This window comes from Vanessa tameamea, chromosome 23, assembly GCF_037043105.1.
Source record: "Vanessa tameamea isolate UH-Manoa-2023 chromosome 23, ilVanTame1 primary haplotype, whole genome shotgun sequence".
NCBI lineage: Eukaryota > Metazoa > Arthropoda > Insecta > Lepidoptera > Nymphalidae > Vanessa > Vanessa tameamea.
Window position 1 is genome coordinate 1,291,304 of NC_087331.1, and position 23,659 is coordinate 1,314,962.

Below are 23,659 nucleotides of genomic sequence, written 5' to 3' on the forward strand. Positions count from 1 at the left end.
CTTTTAGTACAAGTTTTGTATATTTTGATTTAGTAGATTTTCAGGCAGTTAAAGATTACAAATAATAGCGTCTCTTCATTTATTATACACTTATTACTCCTCACAAATATACTAAGTACTAATTTTAATGTATATTTATGTATTTTAATGCATGCACATCAATAGATCTCGCAAATTCGATAATATTTATATATGAGTTCTCATAACTTTATCAGCCAGTAACTTACACCAGTACACTATCGCATGTAAATATAGCACAGCCGTTTGGCACGTTCTCCTGATCACGTATACTCGGTTACCGTGAAATAATTATTCATTACCGAACCACCAAACTCCTCCGATATTCAATTCAAGCCTGCATGCTAATTTGAATAATACTCGCGATTGTTAATCACAATTGTCAAATGTCAAATGTTTATTATTGAATCGTTGTGTTTGTGATTTGCGAATTCGTGTGTAAATTTAATACACACACGTGTGTATAGTATACATACACGCACACAATGATAAGTACACACTAATTGAAACGCAATAGTTTTAGGTTTTATGTAAATTTTAAAAAGAGAATAGTATTTACTTTACTGGTGGTAGGGCTTTGTGCAAGCCCGTCTGGGTATGTTACGGCCACTCATTACATATTCTACCGCCAAACAGCAATACTTTGTATTGTTGTGTTCCGGTTTGATGTGTTACTATAGGCACAAGTTGCATATCATCTTAGTTTTTAAGGTTACGCATTAGTGATGTAAAGAATTTTTAATGTCTATGAACACTTACCATCAGAAAGTCACCGAAAATGAAGTTGCCTTTATTGATATAAATCCATAATTACACCTAAAATTGATTTGTCTAATGTTAGTCTCTTCGTGGCTTTCGCTCATATAAACAATAAAAAATAACAAATCTCTGGACAAAGATAACATTCCCTAAAAAGGCCTTTAAAACAAATTCTCTCAGCCACTCTTGACTAATTTGTCAGCGGCAAACTTAGATCGTCCTTGTTATTTATTTCCATAGAAAAAAAATGTTAAATATATTGACAGACTGCGGTCATAATTTTTTAAATTAACATTTACAGATATCGAAACACAAAAATAAATACAAAGTTTATACGTAACTATAAAAGTTACGTTCTATTACAATTTTTTTTTAATAAAAAATGCTTTTTAATAAAAATATCAGTTTCCAAGTTCTTGTTAAATTTTAAACCATGTAATGTTATAACGAAACCATTAAAAGTTCGCGCTTGGAAATCTAGACGAGCTATTTGCACTATACTGAAATTTCTAGCTGCTACTTAAAGAAATTATTAAGGAATATTCTTATATTTATGTCGAGTTTTAGTGAAAATTTACGTTTTTAATGTTTAGTGCATGATATTTATGGAAATAACTATCAAATGATTCGAAAATCGAATACCGTAACTAATAGTACTAATAATTCGTTATAAGTTTGACGTATCTTGGGACAGCCGGTTAGAACGAAGTTGCTTTCGCTTTATACGAGGGAGCGTTTTTATATTCGCGGAATTGGGCATAGAGGGGGAAACAAAAAATCAATTTTTTCCTTTAAAAATATATTTACCTGCAAGACGGACATTTTTCAGATCTTCCAAATAATTTATTTATACCCTCATAAAAATGTTTTGTTTTTGTCATTAAAATACGCCGAAACTGTATCCATTATATTATATATTAATCATCAGTGGTAAATTTCTTACGTCGTAGCTCTTTTTTTCATTTTTGGAAATATGTAGTAATCACTCGGAGCCAGGCCTGGGCTGTAGGGTATTCAAAATATCGAAGCCCACCTTATAAAGGGCAGTCAACGCAACGCGGCTTTTGTGGACGATCGCGTTGTCGTGCAGAAGCAGCACACCTTTTGTCAATTTTCCCCAACTTTTCTCTTTAATAGCTTTTTTTAATCGCCCTAATATTGAAGCGTAATCTTACCCGGTTATAGCAACACCTTAATTTTTATAATTGATCAATAATATTCCTTCAGAGTCACAAAAAACCGTTACCATGAGTTTCCTAGCTGACTGTGACACCTTAAACTTCTTGGGAGGTGCTGTACCCTTTTTATATCACTGCATGGAGTCTTGTTTCAACTCAGGTTAATAATGATGAACCCAAGTTTCGTACCCAGTAACAATTCGACTCAACACACCATCCTTGTCTTCGTTGCAGAGGTCCAAAAATGTACGTGAATACTCACGCGCTGTTGTTTTTGCGACGGCTTGAGCATTTTCGGCACCCATTTTGCGCTGACCTTAGTCGTGCAAAGATGACCATGCAGGATTTTAAAAACAGTTGTATCGGATACTTCAACCTTTTCTGCCAGTTGTTTATTTTAATCGACCATCGTCGAGTAGAATTTACTCAACTTTTTGGATAAGTTCTGGCATGGTCACCTCGATGCTTCTGGCCGGCCTCGGGTCGTCTTCAAGTGATTTCCTTCCTTGTTTAAATAAATTGTGCCACTTGTACACCATGGTTTTTCCTGGGCAAGAGTCGCCGTAAGCCGATGATGTTACATTCAGTATGGTCGGAACAGATCTTCCTTGTTTGGTAAGGAACGGAACGGCACGATATTCGATATTTTATTAATTTTTCTCTTAATTGTTTATGTACATTTTCGATAATAACGGCTTTTAATTTTTAAAATTTCCATTTTTGCTTATGCAAACTAACTCCTGCATTATTTCTGTATGTATTTAATAGAAAGCAGTTTGCCAATATCCAATCAGTATTTGCGGTCTGGCTCCAGCAGTTAATGTCCGTACAATATAAAAAAATAATACATGACTACATTATTCCGGAGTAGCGTATAAAATAAAAAGTTAATTCTAAAAAAATCTGAATATTTCTTAAAAATTAAAAGGCGAATTACCTAGCCACTCGGAATTCCTAATGTAAGTTTACAAATTATTGAGTTTGTTGTTCACTGTTTGAGTTATACTATACACAGATATAATTAAAATATATTTTGTAAAATATCCATTTTATTTATAGCACGGTATGGATGTCATAAGAAAGAAAATTACTTATGTGTTTTTTGGAAATTAATTGATCGTACTTTATAATATATATTACAATAATATATGTTAGTCAAAATTATATATGATAAATCTGTAATTTACTTTTTATTTTGAAGATAGTTTTACGCGCTAATAACGGGAACTAAAAGTCTGATTTGATTTAAAGTGATGAATACATAACACGCGACACAAATGTTTTTTTTTTATATTTGTCAGTAATACTGTAAAATTCAAACCTATTCATCTATTGTCTAATAATTATCCTGCATGATATTATCGCATACCATCGCTTAACAGGTGAAGTGAAAGCATTAATATACCGTACATTTATAATTATTTTGCAGCAAAATGCAATGTCGGCATTTCGCAGAGTACATGTTTACTGTAAGAATTTTGCCGGTGCGAGTTAATGTTGGTTTGTTTAAATTTTATTTTAAGCCAGTGTTAAGAGAATAACTGAATTCCGTGAAGGATTTTCATTGTTATTTTCATGAAATCGTACTTATATTTACAATGAAAGATTAGCTGGCGCAGTTGTTTCGGGTTGATGACTGTGTATTAGGATACAATTTAAACGTAGTATATGGCATGTTAGTTGAACTAAAAATAAAGACAATCCTTTAATTAGAAAAGAAGAGGTGTTAAATATATCATAATATGTTGAAATATCTGCTACTGTGTGTAAGAAAGTCAAACAATATATATACGTTTTTAAAGTAATCAGACATATTATTCGATAAAAGATTATATAGATGATAAAAAAGCGTGGAGTTAATGCTTGTTGACTTCCAGGCAGGAGACATAACATACATATAATTGTATTTAACTAACATGACTGTATTTTTAGATATTGAAAAAGAGTAACTACTGAGTTTCTTTCCGGTTCTTCTCGATATAATCTACATTCCGAACCGGTGGTAGCTTTACTTTAAATAGTTTGTTAAATAACGATTTAAAAGTGCTTGTAAAATCCTTCTTGAATAAAGTATATTTTGATTTGATTTGATTATTACATCCAGTGTCAATCCTTAAACAATTGTTAATTGGCATCTTGTAAAAAAATAGAATATATACATAATTGGAATTTTTATATCTATTTTATTTCTGGTGTGTAAAAACAGTGTTGAATAATAGTAATAATAATAAATTTTGATTTTACTAGTTTCCACGCAAGTTTTGCCCGCATATGTGGGACCATGTTAGTGGATAACTTTTGTTTTCTTCTTGTACCTCTGACAACGGGTGTGCAATGACAGGATCGCTTGAGCGATCGCCAAACAGCAATACTCAATATCATTGTGTTCTGGTTCGAAAGGTGAGGGAGCCAGTGTAACTATAGGAACATGTAACGTCTTAGCTCCCGAGGTTAGTGGCGCATTGGTTTTATATAAATAATAGTTTATATCTTACAGTGCCAATGTGACCACTTACCTTCATCAGAGGGCTTTCTGTCCGCATTCCTATTAAAAAAAAAGTTAAGACTTGAAGAAAATTCAGTAAACAAAGTCAGATTCATTTATAATATAGGTTGAAATTACGTTCAATATATAAACATGTTAAGTTTAAATGACACCTCACTTTATTCGATTAAGGGACATTTAAGCACATTCCTGTTGAACCGTATTACATACCCCTGCATTCATCACTGGATTACAGGCTTCCGTATAATACCTGTAATCAACCACAACCGGTTACATCCGGTTGCGACCGGATCCGGCCGCTAATGAGCAACGTAATTATGAAAACGTCAAATAAAACATACGAGATGAAGTTTAACTAGAAGAGCCGTATTCGGTTCAGAGATTAAGGGAGACTTAAATGAATTTTGGTGACGCTAATCGGTTCGCGTCAGTTTTGTTTTTATATTTTATTTGACATTTATAATAATAATAAAAAACTAATTGAATATAATGAATAAATAAAATTTACATGTAAATCTAATATGCAATTTTAGGTATATTTTTATTAATTTGTATAGAGCAACGTGGTGGATTAACTTTCAATTCTCGTAAAGTATAGACGTTACAAATTTTTACTTTTTTTATATTTTTAATAAAATGTTTACTTTTTAAAAGTAGGTGACATTTCTTAAATGTGAACCTGTATTCAGTTAAAATCTCCGATATTATATTCGGTGAGTCCGTCGGAGGTTGAGAAACCTTTATTTAATCAACCACTGGACAGCTGGTTGAAAAACATGTGATTTTTTAAAATGTATGAAATTGGCATAGTTTAAAGTTTGATCCGAAAAAAGGGTGTACAAAATTTATATTTAAGTATTAAAAAAAAAACATTAAACACACTCCCATGGGTTTGACATACGTTTGACATACATTCATTCAATTCAATTCTTAATTTAATGGCTTTTAGTTGTGCCGACAGGGCAAAGATTATTTCGCCAATGTCACATTCATACTTTTTTTTTTTTTATTCTGGCTTTTATTTGTGCCAGGAGGGCACAGATTATTTCGCTACATTCATACTTAACGTACGTTCTAGCAATGACAACAGACGTCACGTTAAAATTAAAAATCTGACTTTTTTGACATTTGTTATTATTTTTTTTTCTTGTAATAATAACAAGGCATCGTCCAGCTGAGCCTCAATTTTAATAACTTGCGGATTAATGTATATTGTATTTTTGTTATTATTTCTATATATTTTTTTTATTAAAATTTACTCTATATACTGGTAGAAAGCTACATTATTCATAAGAGCTATAGGGTAAATACCCGCACCGTAAAAACTGCATCCGTACGAAGCCAGGCCTGTTCGTTAGTGAATTATAAACACAAATTGAGCAAATGAAAATCTATAGTACTAACCCTTAATTGACCAAAGTAATAACAATAATAATAATGATTATTTCCGTTCACAAAAACATACCTTACATAATAAAAAAATAATATATTCTTCGAAATTATACATTCAAAGTATAGTCTAGAATCTGTGAAGAGCTGGTGTCCGAGTTAAGCACAAGTATATATTATTTATATCAGCATCGTAATAAAAACAGACGAGGAATTGTCGTATCTAGTTACTAAAATTCCATACGATAATGAGAGTGTATGAACGTTATCAATTTTAAATTGAGTTTTACGCGTAAACATTGTTCCGTTATCGATTTACCTTTGTAACAATAAAATTTGATTATCTGTATATTCAATTACACCTAGATATAAATATTAACATTGGATATCCTGTTAATATTCTGTGAGAGAAAATTTGGAACTCGACATACAAAACAAACGTGTTAGTATTTTCTTGCTCTAGTCTCATTCATATTGCGTTAGGAGTGTTTTCCTCTTCAATTTAGTCCTATTCCTTGTCATATTCTTAATTATTTCTTACTTGTGCTTGTCTTCACAAAATCTACCCAGGGCCCATATTTTGTTTTTTTTTTTCACCCTTTTAAGCGGAACACAATTATACTAAGTTTTTGTGATCGGTGGTAGAATATGTGCGTTTAGTCTGTGTCCTAATTTATTATTGCATCTCCATAAATGTGCTGTAAGTGCCATTTTTATATCTTTTTTTTTTATTATGTCCGGGCAGACATATGACTCCACTCCACCTGATGGTAAGTGGAAGTGGAGTCCAAACGCGAAGACGACTAGTATAGTCAGCTAGAATAAGCTGCACCAGTCACCCTCGCCATGCCAGCCCGCAAGATGCCTTTTCACGACTCGTTTGAAGGCACACTTCTTATAACCTAAGAAGAGGGGAACACGTGTGCTGGTAAAGAGTTCCATTTTTTGGCGGTGCGACAAAGAAAAGAGTTGCCAAATTTCTTTGTGCGCGATGGAATCGATGTCACAGTTAGGCCGTGACACCGCGAGCCAGCACGCGTAGATTTGTGAAGGAAAGGGGAAGCAGAAATTAAAGAGAATAATTCCTCAGAGCACTCGTCGTGATACAGTTTCGAGATCCAAGGCTTCCATTAAGTACTTAGCGGAGCCATCCCAGAGGTGCGAGCAATATTCAACGCAAGACCGCACCTGCGATTTGTACAGCAGGAGCAGTTGTTGTGGCGTGAAAAAACGTCGCACCTTGTTCAGGACCCCGAGTTTCCGTGAAGCTGTTTTGATAACAGCCTCGATATAATCCCTTGGATTAAGGTCACAGCGAACGTCGATACCTAGTACGGCAATTTGGCTTTGTAGCACTAGCGTAGTGCCACTGAGGGAAGGAACTAGGAAAAATGGTGACTTTTTCGTTGTGAAGGCCTGCATTTTCTTGGTATTAAACTCGACAAGATTATCAAAACCTCATTTGGCAATGAGTTCTAACGTCCTATCGAGTTCAACAACAAGATCCCTCCGCTTCTCCTCAGTTTCGGCCTGCCCGGCTACTGCACGTCCGTGGTAACCCCCATGCACTGTACTATCGTCTAGCAATGTATGTTCCCAAGGGTTAGCATATCATTGATGTGCAAAAGAAAGAGTGTGGGGAAAAGCACAGAACCCTGGGGAACACATATATTACATATATTATGTTATAAATAAAAAGATAAATTTCATTAATCGAACATTTTAAAACATTAATATACAAAACTTTATAAGAATTTGTCGCTCCATTGATGTTAAAATATAATAATGACACTCATTTTATTTATAAATTGCGTTCAATTGAATGGAAAATTGGTGTCGCTGCCGTGTTACCAGTAACTTATCATTTTTCAGTTTAATTTTATCGATGGCAAAATAATTAATCAACATTTTTATTGAAATTATGAATGTAGATAAGTAATTTTTTTTGTTATAAAGAATTGTAGCAATGCCCCAAATTAATTAAGGAAATTACTAATATTCCTATTTACCCCTCCTTTTAAGTTTATCGCTTGTGTCAGGAGTGGGGACGACAACAGCCAGGATCGATCCTGTGACTTTTTACATCGCTAGGCGGCCCGTAAACCATTGCGCTATTGACGCTCTAAAGTAAATGATGATGATGATATCAGAATTTTTATTTCTTTTTGTTGAAAATACCATCTTAAATAGCTGTCTCATACAGCGTTAAAATTAGAAAATAATTTTTACTTGGTTAGATAAAATTATGTTCTTGAGGATTTTTTTCAGCACGTGCTATTTAAGTTGCCCGGCCTGAAGTTTGACTCTCAGATTTTTTTGCTTTTTCGATTAACTTGCTTCCTAATCCATTTGCTTCAACGCTTATATCAGTCAGAACATTGCCTCGCAGACAGACACTTCAACGCATACAATTTCTACACTTGAAGTAGGAAATAGTAAAAATAGTAAGTCCTAGTAAGCAGTTAATAATTATTTTTATTTAAATAACTTTAAATTTTTGTTTGTTACTTTTAGTAATTGTTATTACCCAGATCTTTTTGGGTAATAACAATTCAGGTATATTTCAAGGGTTTTTTCTATCTTTCTTCATTTGAATTTCTGATCTATGAACTCGAATCACATGTATTGTAAAGTCAGTAAATTATAAAGTCGAGCATAATGAAAATAGCTTTATTGAAAATGAATTGAGTTGAAGTGGCTGGTCTGATATAATTATGCATTGTTTCTAACAATACTTGGAAATCTATGTTCTATTCAAATATCACAAAGAATTGATAACATAAAAATGTGAATATCAAAAATGAATGAAATAATTTAGAACACGAAGAACTCGCCATATATGAATTTATGAGAGTGACGTGGAATTTCCGAGATGTCGTAACTTACGTACAATTTCTTATTAAATTTTGTTGTGTCATATTAATGCGTTTTTATTAAAATTCTACGAGTTTGTATGTTTTTTTTTATTGTATTGGAAGGCAGATGGGCCATCTGATGGTGAGTGGTCACCACTGCCCATTGATAACGGCGCTGTAAGAAATATTAACCATTCCTTACATCATCAATGCTCCACCATTGTCCCTTGTGCCTGTAGTTACACTAGGTCACTCACCCTTGAAACCGGAACACATCAATACTGAGTTCTGCTGTATAGCGGTAGAATATCTGATGAGTGGGTGGTATCCAGACGGGCTTGCGCAAAGCCCTACCATCTTGGCTATATTATTGTAACCGGTGACAAACCGGTACAAGACATACAAAACAAACAAGGTAATATCTTAGATCACATGGTTGGTGGCATCCGTGACAGTTCTGAGCAGAGACGACCAGACATCGTCATAAAACTCATTGTACTCTGCCTTCCTAAAACAAAATTGTTCACGGGTTAAGAAATCTAAAATATATCTGAAGTTTGGATGAATTTAATTTAAGGGAATAAGTAATTAATTATTTTATATTAAAATTTTAGCCTAAATGTATTGTTAAAATACCTCAAATGAAGAAAAATAATTTACGTGGGGGATACTAGGGACAAACACTTATCGTACTTAAGAATTTTCATCGATTGGCTTGTTAACACTCACCATAATGTTTTGTGCTATCTTTGTGAGTGAAATATGAATAGGAACAGTTTTAAGTTTCCCACTTATAAATTTCAAAGATAAAATAACATTTTACTACTTCCCTACCTACTCGTATAAAAGATTAAAAGTAAAGTAACAGCTTGTAACTGTCCTATTGCTGTTTTGAGTCCTCCTCTTCCTTTGCGGAGAAGGTTCGAAGCTTATTCCATTTCAGACTTTCATTTCATTTCTTCATTGCCGTTCTTCATTGAATTATAATTAATGATTTTGGCTTAAAACTTAATATAAGCAAAATAGTCTTTTGTGTGGCAAAATGAGGACATGAAAATTGATTCAAAACAAAATCCTTTATAATATATGTGAAAGAAAAACAAGACAAAATTCTTCATTATGTCAATTTTATATAAAAGCATTAACGTTACCTGTCTAAACCCTTTTTCAGTTGGAAATGTGTATGATCGATGGTTTCCAAGGAACAAGAGATGAAAGAAACGACGGAGATGACGTATGACTTTTTGATTAGGATTCAATGACATTGTCATTTGGAAATGAAAAATGTATTATGATTACGATGTCTCTTTTATACAAGCATTCGAAGATTAAATAATTAGAGTCCTTTAATGTTCTTTTTTTAACGAAAATTTCTTAAATTATCAGCTATTATTGGGTCTTTATAGTCTTTATAGTGCTTGTGTGTGAGTGATATTGATTTTTTTGGTCTTACATTGGCACTAGGAAGTTGGTTAGTTATTTGGTTAGTTAGTTTGGTTAGTTGGTTAGTTAGTTGGTTAGTTATTTCTTTAAATACAATTTAAATTGTGTATTTGTCAGGTTATCCCTAAATTTAGTTTTGTATGGATTTAATTGAAATTCTAAACCTTATTTTAAAATGTTTATTAATTTAAATACGCCAAAATTAATATTAAAAAGCTTAAACGAAGATTATTTTTTACAAAATATGCTGTTAGAATAATGTTTTTGGTATTAACTAGCTGAATACGAGATTAGTTCCAAGCAATCATTAGTTTACAGTTAGACAGTTATACTTCACTATCAACTCAACCAGAAAACGTATCAACACTGGACAAACTCGTAAAAAAGTTCAGCTTTTATGGCATACAATAAGCAAAGAGCACAAAACTCCCCACTGAAACTTAAACAAATATGTTTTAAAACATTAAAAGCTAAACTGTATAATTAAGAATTTATTGCAATCATGCTTTACGGTGATACTATTTCTTCATCAGCGGTTTCCATGAAATATTGTTTAAGCCATGAAATTGACGTTTCAAGATTTGACCGTCAGCCCATTTCGAGTTCAGATAGTTATCGTCATTGTCCTGTTCCAATTTCTTCCATTCCTCTTGTTTTCTGTATGCCTGCAACATGAGTTGCTTTCTCTCTTCTTCAGTCATAATGGGTTCTCTTCCAGGAGCTCCTTCAGATGAGGAGCATAATTTGACTGTCACCTTGGATTTGTCATTTTTACCTAAAATAATTCTTAATTAATTAATTTGTTATTGTCTAAGGAATAAATACTATTTTTGAAAAGCTGAGATGAAAAATTGTTAATAAGCCAATACAACCAGTACACAAATTAATTAAATTACATAAAATTATTTTAATCAAAATCAAATTGATCTTTATACATATCTACACCAAGCTTTAAAATAACACAACTTTTAAGTATCGAATATTTTGCTCACAACTCACCTAAGTGATCGCTCAACTTGTTACCGTTGAGTAGTTTCTTTCCACACGCCCAGAGGCACGCTCGAGACGGGTCGATGACCTCATTAGCTGCTTGAGTTCCAGACAGATCTTCAACATTATCTAGCTCCTTCCGAACAGGGTCGTGAGGTGGTAGACCGGCTGGGAAAACGATCTTTGTAGCCCCTCGAAGCTCATCAAGGGCTCGGCATACGTCTTTTTGGGTCAAGCACTTGCGAAGATCAATCTGTTATTAAATCGTTACTATTATTTTTAGACCATATTTCTGTCTCTAGAGTAATTTAAGTTAAAAAAGAATCATACTGTTGGGCTCAATAGACAAAGAATAATTATAAAACGGTTATTGTGTCTGTTACAAATTTTAATAAACATGTAAAATTTAAAAACAACAAAAATCAGCTCGAAATATTCTGTTAAGATCCAATGTATGAGTATTCTTATTATTTAGAGACTATTCCTATTTTTGATATGAAAATAGTTTTACACGTTGATAACTTAATATATAAAGATGCAGTACCATAATTATTTCATAATTTTATAGAATTAAATTAATCAAATCATATTACATAAGAGATAAATAACATTGCGGTTTTATACCTTGCCAAAATATTAAGCAAGATTGGTCCAAGATAAAAAATTGCTGATAACTTTTATTAAATAGAACAAATTTGTCGGATATTTGGCAAAAGTCACGGACGTCTTTTAAAAGAATTGCACCGACAGAGCGATTTCTGGAAAATGTAACTTGGCGAGATCTGGTTTAATCTAGTTTATGCTTCAGTAATCAATATTACGCAAACATTTTATGATATTTATATTAATAGAATATCTTTTGAATGATAGGTTGTACATTTTTTTATATTTATTAACAATTATCAAAACAAATACCCACGTGTTTCTTGCTAATAAATTCTTTCGCTACTTCTGCAGCTTTCTTTAATACATCTTGGAGATGAGGTGGTGGTGCCAACCCACACCGGCGTCCCATCTCATCTTTTGCTATAATATATTCAGCTGGGGCACAGCGCTTAGCCCAAGGATCTTCCAGTTTTAATTCTTTTATCTGCAATATATTATTTTCATTTTTCATTATTAAAAAAAAAAATGATTTTTATAGACAGTTATTCGATAATACTGCTATCAGTTGCTCATTTATTTTATTTCGGATCAATGAAAACCATAAAGATTTTTTGCAACATAAAAATATTAATTGCTAAATGATAAAATACATATATAGATACACAGCTGTCTTAATGAATCAACTTTGTCAATTATAATCATATTACCATAATACTGCTTTTGCCTTAATTACAATTTTCTTTGAAAAATATATAATGTACATACTTGATCCTCCGTCAATCCTTGCATTTCTTGCGGTAAGGACGTACCGTGCTTCTGCAGTTCTTCCATTTCGTAGCAGATTCTTGTCACTTTTAACCTTCCGTTGTATATAGCTACAATATCAGCCACAACATCGTTAACTGTGTTATTCACGTCCGTTTCATATAAAAATTGGTTTTCGTCACCCCTTTTTATATGAAGAATCACCATTTTTAGTTCGCTGTTTTTTTTTCTATTCACTATAGACTTTTCGTTCGAACTTTCGAATGCAAACACGAGGTACTGCTATCGAACAAATAACCGTTGCTATGGATACGTGTTACGTTTCTATGGTGACAATTTTTTTTTCTTTTTTCAATTATACAGCAAGTTTTTTTTAATGGTTCATATACCTATGAATGTAGAAAATAATTGTAGAATGTAATTGTAGAAAAAAGTTTACTATAACCATTTTTAGAAATAAATACTAAGTAGCTGATTATAACAAAATTTTAGCTTCTAATATCTTTAAATAAAAGCATTTATGAATTGTCAATATTTCAACTTTATCATCGTTTCGGAAGGCAGTCGTTTCTTGCAGTTTCTTGCAGTTTCATGCCGTTTCTTCTGTATAGTTGTTTTTTTATAATATACAGATTTACAATGATGTTTGTATTCACAATTATTGTTCAATAAGTTCTGGGATAGATCCCGAGCCTAAATCCAGGCGGTTATTTCCAAGAACTATTAAAATAATAAAATTAACTGTAATAGAATTTCTGATAAATATATTCTAATTTTATTTAAATTAGGATAGTTGTGTTGTATGTCTCGCCTTAGTTACTTTGTTACTTTTGTCGAAGATCTAACAAAATGATTTCTTATTTCAAATCAAAGCTTTCTTAGTGTAGTGGCATAATCAACCTTGAATATATATATCCATTGATGTAAGTGCTATTACAGTATTTTTCAATAGCACTTGTTAGTAAAAAACAAATTTGTTAGTTTTTTTTTATAATAAGATAAGGCTGGCAAATGAGTTACCAACAGTAAGTAGTAAGTGGTCACTACTGACCATAGGCATTGACACTGTAAGAAATATCAAAGATTTCTTACATTGGTAATTTGTCACCAACCTTGGGAACTTAGTTGTTCAGTTCCTTGTACCTGTACTTACACTGGCTCACTCAAATGTTACGCTGCGATAAAATAAGTGATGAGTACGTGTTAACAAACGAGAACACAAATGGAAATAATAATATTCTAAGCGAATAAACTTCATTACAAATGTAACTGTATTTTCAATTACAATTCCTCCATTTGCATACGTCATTTAGAAACTAGGTCCTCCATTGCCTTTGTCTCTATGAGTATTAATCCATGCGCAAAACTCTCTTTGGTACCAATTTTAATAGTTGTCAAATATTTTGTTTATTGCAGAATTTTAATTTGGTCTGCAATAGTCAATTATAATGTTCTTTTCATTTGGGCGATCGTGACATGCTGGGCAGTTTAGGGTTACGCGGGTACTAAAAGTGTTCTAACGTACATTTTCAATTCGCTTGAGTGAAGTATTCATTAGAATTTTCTGTGTAATAATAATGCTCTGTTGACTAAACTACTAACACTCTAGTCCATTATAAAACTATTCATCTGCACAGAAAATATAGTGCAAAAACACAGGTGCTTTTTTATTCCTCATTCAATCTCACACATTGGTAAAAAAGGGGGTAGATCACTGAACCAATGGTTTTCCCGTGCAGCCTCAAGGACGAGAGTGTATCACTCCCATCTTTTTTATCAACACTTTAAAATTAACACCTGCGTCCTGGTTCTTGTACTCTTATAAGACAGCCACTAGACTGAGGCAGTATTATGTTCAACGTATTTTTGACTTAAAAAAAGGCGACAGAATTATAAAACGAACCACCTGCAGAACTCACTAGTGCAGGTGCAGCATTTAGATGTAGACTAAAGTAAAGTTTTGAATGGCCCGAGCGGATATAAACTTAGCGAATAATTTTATATACGCTCGAAATAAGAACTTAAACTTCTAACTTGAGAATGTAAACGATAAAAAGTTAGACTTAAAAGCCTAATGTACAATTGAGGTGAATTTTCTTACTTATTATGTAACATTACTTATATGATAACTTGTAGCTGTATTAATTTATATTTTTAAATTGTAATTTAAGAATTGTAAATTACTCCAAATACTTGGTAGTAGGGCTTTGTGCAAGCCTGCCATGTCTAAGCCATATCTAAGTTTGTAAACTTACAAGTTAGATGACGCTTTGCCGTTGTAAGAAATGGTTAAAAAAAGTTAAGCCGTCAATGTCTATGGCCGATTGTGGCCACTTACCATCACATGGCTCATTCGATTCATCTACTTATTTCATAAATAAAAGAGCACATCAAGTCTCAGTTACCATTGTACAGCGGCGTTATTTTTTTATGGTATAGGTTGGCGGAAGAACATAATTATGGGCAACCTTATGGTAAGTGGTCAGGACCGCCCATAGACAAAGGCGTTGTAAGTAATATTAACCATTCCTTACATCACAAATGCGCCACCAACCTTGGGAGCTAATATTTTATGTCCCTTGTGTCTATAGTAAAGGCAACTTTATTGAATATACTACTTATACTTTACTGAACATTATAATTACTTATTTTTATGATAAAGGACGGGCAAATGGTAAGTATTCATAGAAATTAACAATTCCTTACATCGCCAACGTCTCAGCGACCTTCAAAACTAAGATAATACGCCCCTCGTGCCCGTAGTTACACTGTCACCCTTCAAACCGGAACACAGTAATACTAATACCACTGTACTACTATTGCTGCTTGGTAAAATATATGACGAGTACCAAAACGAGCTAACACAGAGTCCTACAAATAAGTAAACATAAATAAAAATACATAAATTAATGTCATTTTTTTTTTATGTTGAATTTCACTTCGTTCGTATTGTGGGGACGACGCGGCTAATGTGGGATTTAATTTTTATAAAGAACTCCTTTTATTTCACTGACGTAACATTCAATACCATTTCACTCGGTCTATTGAAATATTGAAATATTTATGAAACGCGCGTTACTGCGTCCGGCATATGAATAGTGAAATAACCTTTTAAATTTCCACTGTGTGTTTATTTATTAATGCATTATTGTTGTGTTTTAATTAATCGTCAGTTTAATAATAACAGTAAAGTTATACATAGTCGAATATGTTTTCTAGGCCGATGTGTACTCAGAAAAGGGCGAAGTTGCAAATAAAAGATTTGAAATAAAAATATAGATTATGTATTACGTTTATATATAATAACGAGCCGAGATGGCCCAGTAGTTAGAACGCGTGCATCTCAACCGATGATTTCGGGTTCAAACCCAGGCAGGCACTACTGAATTTTCATGTACTTAATTTGTGTTTATAATTCATCTCGTGCTCGGCGGTGAAGGAAAACATCGTGAGGAAACCTGCATGTGTCTAATTTCAACGAAATTCTGCATTCTGCAATCAACCCGCATTGGAGCAGCGTGGTGGAATATGCTCCATACCTTCTCCTCAACGGGAGAGGAGGCCTTAGCCCAGCAGCGGGAAATTTACAGGCTGATTATGTTATATATAAAAGGTCATATTACAATTAGTATGTTTATAGTTGATAGCACATTTTGTGAATTAGATGATCGTGTTCTGGTTCTTTTTAACATTGAAAATAATAAGCTTTTTTTTATTATACCTATAGGTAGCTGGACGAGCAAATGAGCCACCTGATGGTAAGTGGTCACCACCACTGATAGACATTGGTGCTGTTAGAAATATTAATATTTTCTTACTTCACCAATACGCCACCAACCTCGGGAACTAATATATTATGTCCCTCGTGCCTGTAGTTACACTGGCTCATTCACCCTTCAAACCGGAACACAACAACATTGAGTACTGCTGTTTGGCGGTAGAATATCTGATGAGCGGGTGGTACCTACCTAGACGGACCTGCACAAAGCCCTACCAACCAAGTAAATAATTATAAAATATAAAAAAATAATCTCTGAATTTCTTCCGTTCGTTATTCTGGGGTCAGGGTATTTTTTCCAAACCAATGGATGTACTTACTATATAACTAAGTGCAATGCTACATAGAATAGATTAATTTAAATTTAACATTTTAACAAATTTAACATTTGAGTAGGTGCTAATTGCCAGGTCTACACAAAGCCTTCTGTTAGATGTGGTATGATGTTACGTATATAAACTACGAAATAGAACGTAATCATTTATTATTAAGGGCAAGTATAGGGCAACTTAGTTATTTAAAATAAGTAATAATTAAATTTTAATTATATTTTCGAACATATGTTGAAGGGAAAACATAAAAAATTGACTTTCGTGACTTTCTCTTTCTGTCACGTGTAATTTAATATTAGACAGAAGAAGACAAATATGGGTTGCTACACAACGTTTATGGGGAGGATTATTGAAAGTCATCGTGTCAATACATGTCATATGAAACGCGTATTCTATTTTTGAAATATATTTAAATAAAGAACGAAGTTGCAGGTAGAGCTGCTAATGGACTATATAACTAAATACCCCTTGTCCCACGAAGCGTCGTATTACTCAGCCCACTGAGCACTCGCGGTACATTAGACAAAGGTTCCAGTCGAGATGAGGATAGCAATTTATAAAATATTGTATCGATTTGATGAACCAATAGCTACCTCTTGAAATACTTAAGAGGAAAACGATAATACAGTTCTGTATTGTTAAGATAGAGAATGAGAAAGAATTGATTTTGAAATAATTGAATTTGAAATCTGTGCTATTGTAAATAGATAACCATTTTCGTATATAAATTTATAGGTCTGTGTGATGTTTTGTTTGAAATTTAATTGAAAAACGAATAATGATTGAGGAACGCCTCATGCCAGCCAATACTTTAAGACAATCTTTTATGCAATTTGATTTTATTGAACAATAAAATACATAAATGAGTAGAGGAATATTAAAATATATTATCATACCAGTAAATATTTACAAATTTTCCGACAGCACTAGATATTGTTCGATTAATCTTTCTTAAGATGTGAAGAGCTACCAAAATCAAAATATTCTTTATTCAAGTAGGCTCTGGCTCTTATACGTACTTCTGAGTCGTCATATTCAATGGGGATTAAATTGAACTGAAAGAAAGAAGTAGAAAAACTACCAATTCCGAGAAGAAACACCAAGAAGTTTCTATATTTTCAATAGTTTCTATATCTATTACATAAATTTAATAATTTTAACGAATTAAATTATAATATTTTACATTAGATACGTACATTAGCAGCCTGTAAATTTCTCACTGCTGGCCTAAGGTCTCCTCTCCCTTTGAGGAGAAGGTTTGGAGCATATTCCACAAAGCTGCTCCAATGCGGGTTGGAGGATACACATGTGGCAGAAATTCGTTGAAATTAGACACATGCGGGTTTCCTTACGATGTTTTCCTTCACTGCCGAGCACGAGATTAATTATAAACAAAATTTAAGCAAATGAAATTCAGTGGTGCTTGCCTGGGTTTGAACCCGAAATCATCGGTTAAGATGCACGCGTTCTTACCACGGGGCCATCTCGGCTCATAATATTTTAATGAAGTATTATTCTTTTTCACTTACCATCAAGTGGCCCATATGCTCGTCCGCCAACCAATGCCATAAAAAAAGACTTCCCATTTTTCCAAACTGTAAGAGTGTTATTCAATTCGATATTAAAATAGTATTTAACGGCATTCCACTGTGTAATCGCGTGTTGGAAGATCAACAATACATCGGATATTTATTATTATTTTTCACACAAATGTAAGTAAACAAAACAGTCGACAGAATCATTTGCCTATAAATTTGAAACTCGTGTATCTCGATACGAATTTAACCGATACATTTCGACGGCAATATGAAAACATTAAACTGCAATCGACAGCTTTATCGATATTTTCTTTAGTCGACGCTCCATTGGCGGTACACACGCTGCATTTAGGTCTCGATAGAGGAATTTGCAATGGACGTCGCTTCGGTGTGATTAGATTTACTTGTATTCTATGTGCCGGGACGGATGGGTTTAATTAGAAACGTATCTGATAAATTGCTATCGAATTCGTAGTGTTTCATTATTTCTTTTTAAATTATTTGACTAAAGATTTAAATCAATTTAATTTTTTTTTATTCACATTCTTAAATAATCCTTAAATTCAATTTCAATTTATTTGTTCAATAAGATGCACTAGCTATACTATATTTGATATTGATTATCAAAATTATTTAACCGACAGTTCGGAATCAAATACCACAAAATTAAGTAGAACCTGCTATAGAAAGTCACGGTGATGATTAAAATATTCTTTATTCAAATCGAACAAGATTCACTTTTGAATAGTCACGTTCGGAAAGTAGATTACTACCGAACCGGTATGTACTGTAATATATACTTCTTTGTCATGTATGTCAATAAATACATTATTTAAAAATGAAACCATTTTCCCTTAGCACGTCATAACATTCATCCTGTTTTTAAAGCTTTCTATTTCGTTGTAAAAGGTTGTTCTCAGTAGTCAAATCAAAATTAAAATATTCTTTATTCAAATAGACTTAAGAAGTAGTTTTGAATCGTCTTGTTATAGTGTAGGATTAAATGTAAAGTTACCACTGGTTGGGAAAGTAGATTCTATCGAGAATAACCGACAAGAAACGCGAACCGACAAATAGTTTCTCCTTCCCACCATTTTAATATAAATTTATGTCCTCATGTCCTCAGTTTTACCTCTGACAAAGTGTATGCAAAATTACCTTACGATCAAGTGAGAAGTTATGAGATGAACGCATAACAAACAAACTCACTTCCTATTAATTATTTATAATATTATTAGTTAAAGTTAATGATCTCTTTATCGATTCCTATCTATTTTTATTCAACATCACCAAATGGCGTCAAATCTTGCAACTGAATTTTTAATCCGTTTCGCTAAATCGATAGAACTGTCATTATTTTTGATTCAAGTCAGAAATAAACCTAAAATACTTGATGAATTTATTTGCGTTTATAATAATATTAACATTGGTTTGTTGCAGTTCCCTGGTCGTTGTGCGCACAGACACGGTCACGACATATCCACGGATTTCCCAGAAGTATTAGATGTTCATCGTGATAATCGTGATAACACGACGCATCATGAAAAGGTAGGTCACTCACAAAACTTACAGACATAATATTTCAGAGTACCTTATGGTAAGTTTTCTTTTGACAAAATAACTTCTTTATTTATTTATATCAGTTAAGGTAGATGAACTAGCCAATTTAGTAGTAGATACTTATCTATAGATGATGAACGAAGAATAAGAAGTGTAAACGAATACTTACACCGACAACAGGCTCTAAAATATGAACCCAAGATATCACTTTAATATTGCTCCAACTTATAATAGAGTTCGTTTGAAAACTGCATTACAAAATATTGATGTGTATCTCATTATTAATTTAATAAGACAAAGTAGTAAACGGGCCACTCAACTCTAACTAACCTTCGCACATTGATACTCTTTCATTGCAAGAAATTACAATGTGGTCTAGTTTGTGTCTATTGTCACACTTACCTTGTAAAGCTGAAACCTTTGAGTCGAAAAAATCTAATCAAAGTGTATGTGATGCTTAGCAGTAAAATAACTGATGAGTAAAAGGGCTTTGCACTCCTGTTACCCACTGATGATGGTTAAAAATTCTTGTGAATATACAAGAGGCTATAATAATAGACAATATAGAATAGTCATTAGGTTGTGACCCCCGCTTTCCTCTTAAACTTAAGGGGAAGGTTTATAAGACCATGGTCAGACCTGCTGTCCTATATGGATCAGAGTGTTGGACCACAAAAGGGATTAATGTAAGACAATTGCATGTAAAGGAGATGAGAATGTTGAGAGGAATGTGTGGTGTTACGCGAATGGATAGAGTAAGGAATGAGTACATAAGAGGAAGTTTGAAAGTGGCACCGATAGCCGAGAAGTAATGTGGAAGGCGGCTATCATGGTATGGGCATGTTATGCAAAGGAATGAGGAACATATTGTGAGGAAGGTCTTGAGCATGAACGTGGATGGATATAGAGGAAGGGGACGACCAATGAAAAGATGGATGGATTGTGTGAAAGATGATATGGCTGGAAAGAATGCTCAGATATGGAAGTATGGAAGAAGAAGACATGATGCGCCGACCTCAAGTAAATTGGGATAAGGGCAGGAGGATGATGATGATATATATAGGTAGTACTATAGAATGATTCTGCTCTGGACTATAAAACTGTCAGTTTAAAAACATATTGCTGAATAAAATTAACAATAATTTTCTACAGAAACAAAATATTCAAAACTACAAATTTAATTCCTAGATATTATATAACGTACGTATGTGTATAATCTGCCCTGGATATCGATCCGAATTCTAATAATCAAAACACATTTTCTTATATGAGATTGATAACTTTTCTAAACAAAGATATGTCGGCATAAAGAAATATTGCTAAACATTCTACAAAACAAGAAAATTTCATCCAAAAATGATCTTCAAATACCGACGCTGCTAAAGATGAACATCACGGTAGTGTTAGATTGTATGGATTATTTGCTTAGGTAATCCAATATTATATGGGATGTATGCTTACTGGCTTTAAACAAACAAATTGTTAAACAACAAATATTAGAACATTCTATGCAAGTTAAATAGATTATGTATTATATTATGTACTATCTAATTTTGACACATAAATCATAAATCGAAGTCTGCTAATATCCCACAGTTGGACAAAATCCTTCACCACATTTAAAAAGAAAATTTTGAGTATATCTCATAAAGCCGGGTAAACGTTTTTTTTTATATTTTAGTGTGCCTACATGCTTGCTTGGATTTGAATCTGCAATCTTCACTAAAAAGATTACCGTATAGATTTAGATAACCCATTGGACTATAGTATCAGCTCTACCGAAAGCCCTCTAAAATATTTTCATATAAATATCTAAGCTAGCAAAGAAGCTCAGTGACGATTTAAGCTCCAACATTTTTTAAAAGAAGAGCTTTTGCTCATCAGAAGTCGCTTAATGTTAGCATAAAAATCCGGTAGTATATCTTTTACACAAAGTGCTATAAAGACATCAAAAACTGTAGCAAAAACAGTAGAGGGCTGACAAATTGGAGTCGACTTTGGAGTTGAAAATTTGCATATGCCACTGTTGCTACTGTTGTTACGAATCAAGTTGTTTATTTATGGAGAAAGTCACGAAAAATAGCGTTAAATTGAATAAAATATACGTACTATTTATCATCAGATGCAAGCGTAATATAAAAATACAAGAATATTTTAATGATTCTTTAGCAATTTTTACCATACTTACAACATCAAGATACGATAAATTCAACGACTCTTGTTTATAAATGTATTTTGAAGCTGAACATAAGCAACCATCGGCTTCGAATGTAAATTATTCCGCGTAGAACCGGTAAGAAACACTGTACTTACTCGTTCTCTCAAACTAAATACAGTATCATATTTAACATATAGTATTAATATATGATATATATAGTAGACCAAATCTTGAGGGTTTTTGCAGACAGATGAGAATCTCCAATGCTGCGACTTTGTATTAAGATATAAGGTATACTTTATTAAAAGTATGATAGTTAGAATGAAAATATTCACGGTCAACTAAGATTAGTACCCCTTTTTTAGCAAAAAGACGCGTATGGAGATGTATTAAATTTGACACTACTAAAGTTTATGTAGAGAAGCATTGTATAAAACAGAAATATAATTATAAGAAATGCAATAGAAATACATTAAATTACTTAAAAAAACATTACACACACTACGATATGTTTAACATAAACACGTTTATTTACATAATATTTAATATGAAACATTCATAGTTTACGTATATACTACCAATGACAACGTCATGTCAAAGATCAAAACGATGTTTTTTTTTGCATTTTAATATTTTGGGGATGTGAGGGGGCGCAAACTACACCTTGGCGCCCCAAGCCAACCTCACCTGCCCGTGGTGCATCCTGCCGACCAGCAAACGAGGCTCTAGCGACCGACTGATTAGGGTATAACCATAAAAAAAAAAATAGGCGTAGCTAAATAACACAGGCCGGTGACGGTTGCCAAGTTGATTGGCGATACATCCAAGTGATGAGATGTCTCTACAAAGCCGCCACCATGTCCGTCCAAGTACAGAATCAGCAAATAAATCCCATACCATTGCATCGAGGAGTGAGACAAGGGGACGTTATTTCCTCCAAATTGTTCACTAATGCAATGGAAATGTTCAAGACACGGAACTGGAAAGGGCGTAGCATCAACATCAATGGCGAGTACATCTCTCACTTGAGATTCGCAGACGAAATCGTCATCATGGCAGAAACGCTGCATGACCTACAACAAATGCTGAATGAGCTGGCTGATTCTTTTATGCGCATCGGCCTACGGATGAACTTGGATAAAACCAAGGTTCAAAAAATTCAATTAACATGTTCTACCGGAACCGATTGCGATACACGGTACCGTCCTCGAAGTTGTTCAAAAATATGTCTACCTAGGGCAGACATTGCGATTAGGTAGAAACAACTTTGAGGACGAGTTGAATAGAAGAATTCAGCTAGGTTGGGCAGCATTTGGGAAGTTACGACGAATCTTCACATCGTCGATCCCACAGTGCCTTAAGACGAAAGTCTTCAACCAGTGCGTCCTACCCGTCATGACATACGGAGCCGAAACGTGGACACTCACGACAAAGCTGGTCCACCGGGTTAAAGTCACTCAGCGTGCTTATGAAAAGGGCTATGCTCGGAGTATCTCTGAGGGATCGCATCAGAAATGAGGTGATAAGTCAGAGAACCAAAGTCATCGACATAGCCCATCGGATTAGTAAGCTGAAGTGGCAGTGGGCCGGCCATATTTGTCGTAGAACCGATAACCGTTGGGGAAAACGTATTCTAGAGTGGAGACCGCGTCTCGGCAAACGTAGTGTAGGACGTCCTCAGGCATGGTGGAGTGACGATTTGCGCAAGACGGTTGGCAGGAGCTGGATGCCAGTTGCCGAAGAAAGACTACAGTGGTGTGCATTTGGAGAGGCCTATGTTCAGC

At 33.6% G+C, this 23,659-nt stretch overlaps 2 protein-coding genes across 11 annotated transcripts in view; one reads left to right on the top strand and one right to left on the bottom strand.

The window, feature by feature from the left end:
- Window positions 1-23,659, top strand: part of LOC113397709 (protein madd-4) — a 165,293-nt gene that overhangs the window by 20,416 nt on the left and 121,218 nt on the right. For all 10 annotated transcript variants that reach the window (XM_064218553.1, XM_064218556.1, XM_064218558.1 and 7 more), the window contains exon 2: window positions 19,598-19,705. In XM_064218553.1, coding sequence (XP_064074623.1) covers window positions 19,598-19,705 — 108 coding nt within the window. The remainder of the gene's footprint in view (window positions 1-19,597; window positions 19,706-23,659) is intronic.
- On the bottom strand, window positions 10,659-12,776 carry LOC113397723 (cilia- and flagella-associated protein 298-A). Its single transcript, XM_026636176.2, has 4 exons — window positions 12,510-12,776; window positions 12,058-12,228; window positions 11,148-11,391; window positions 10,659-10,923 (listed from the first exon to the last, which is right to left on the bottom strand). The coding sequence occupies exons 1-4, from the start codon at window positions 12,714-12,716 to the stop codon at window positions 10,667-10,669; spliced, it is 879 nt and encodes a 292-aa protein (XP_026491961.2). The 5' UTR covers window positions 12,717-12,776; the 3' UTR covers window positions 10,659-10,666.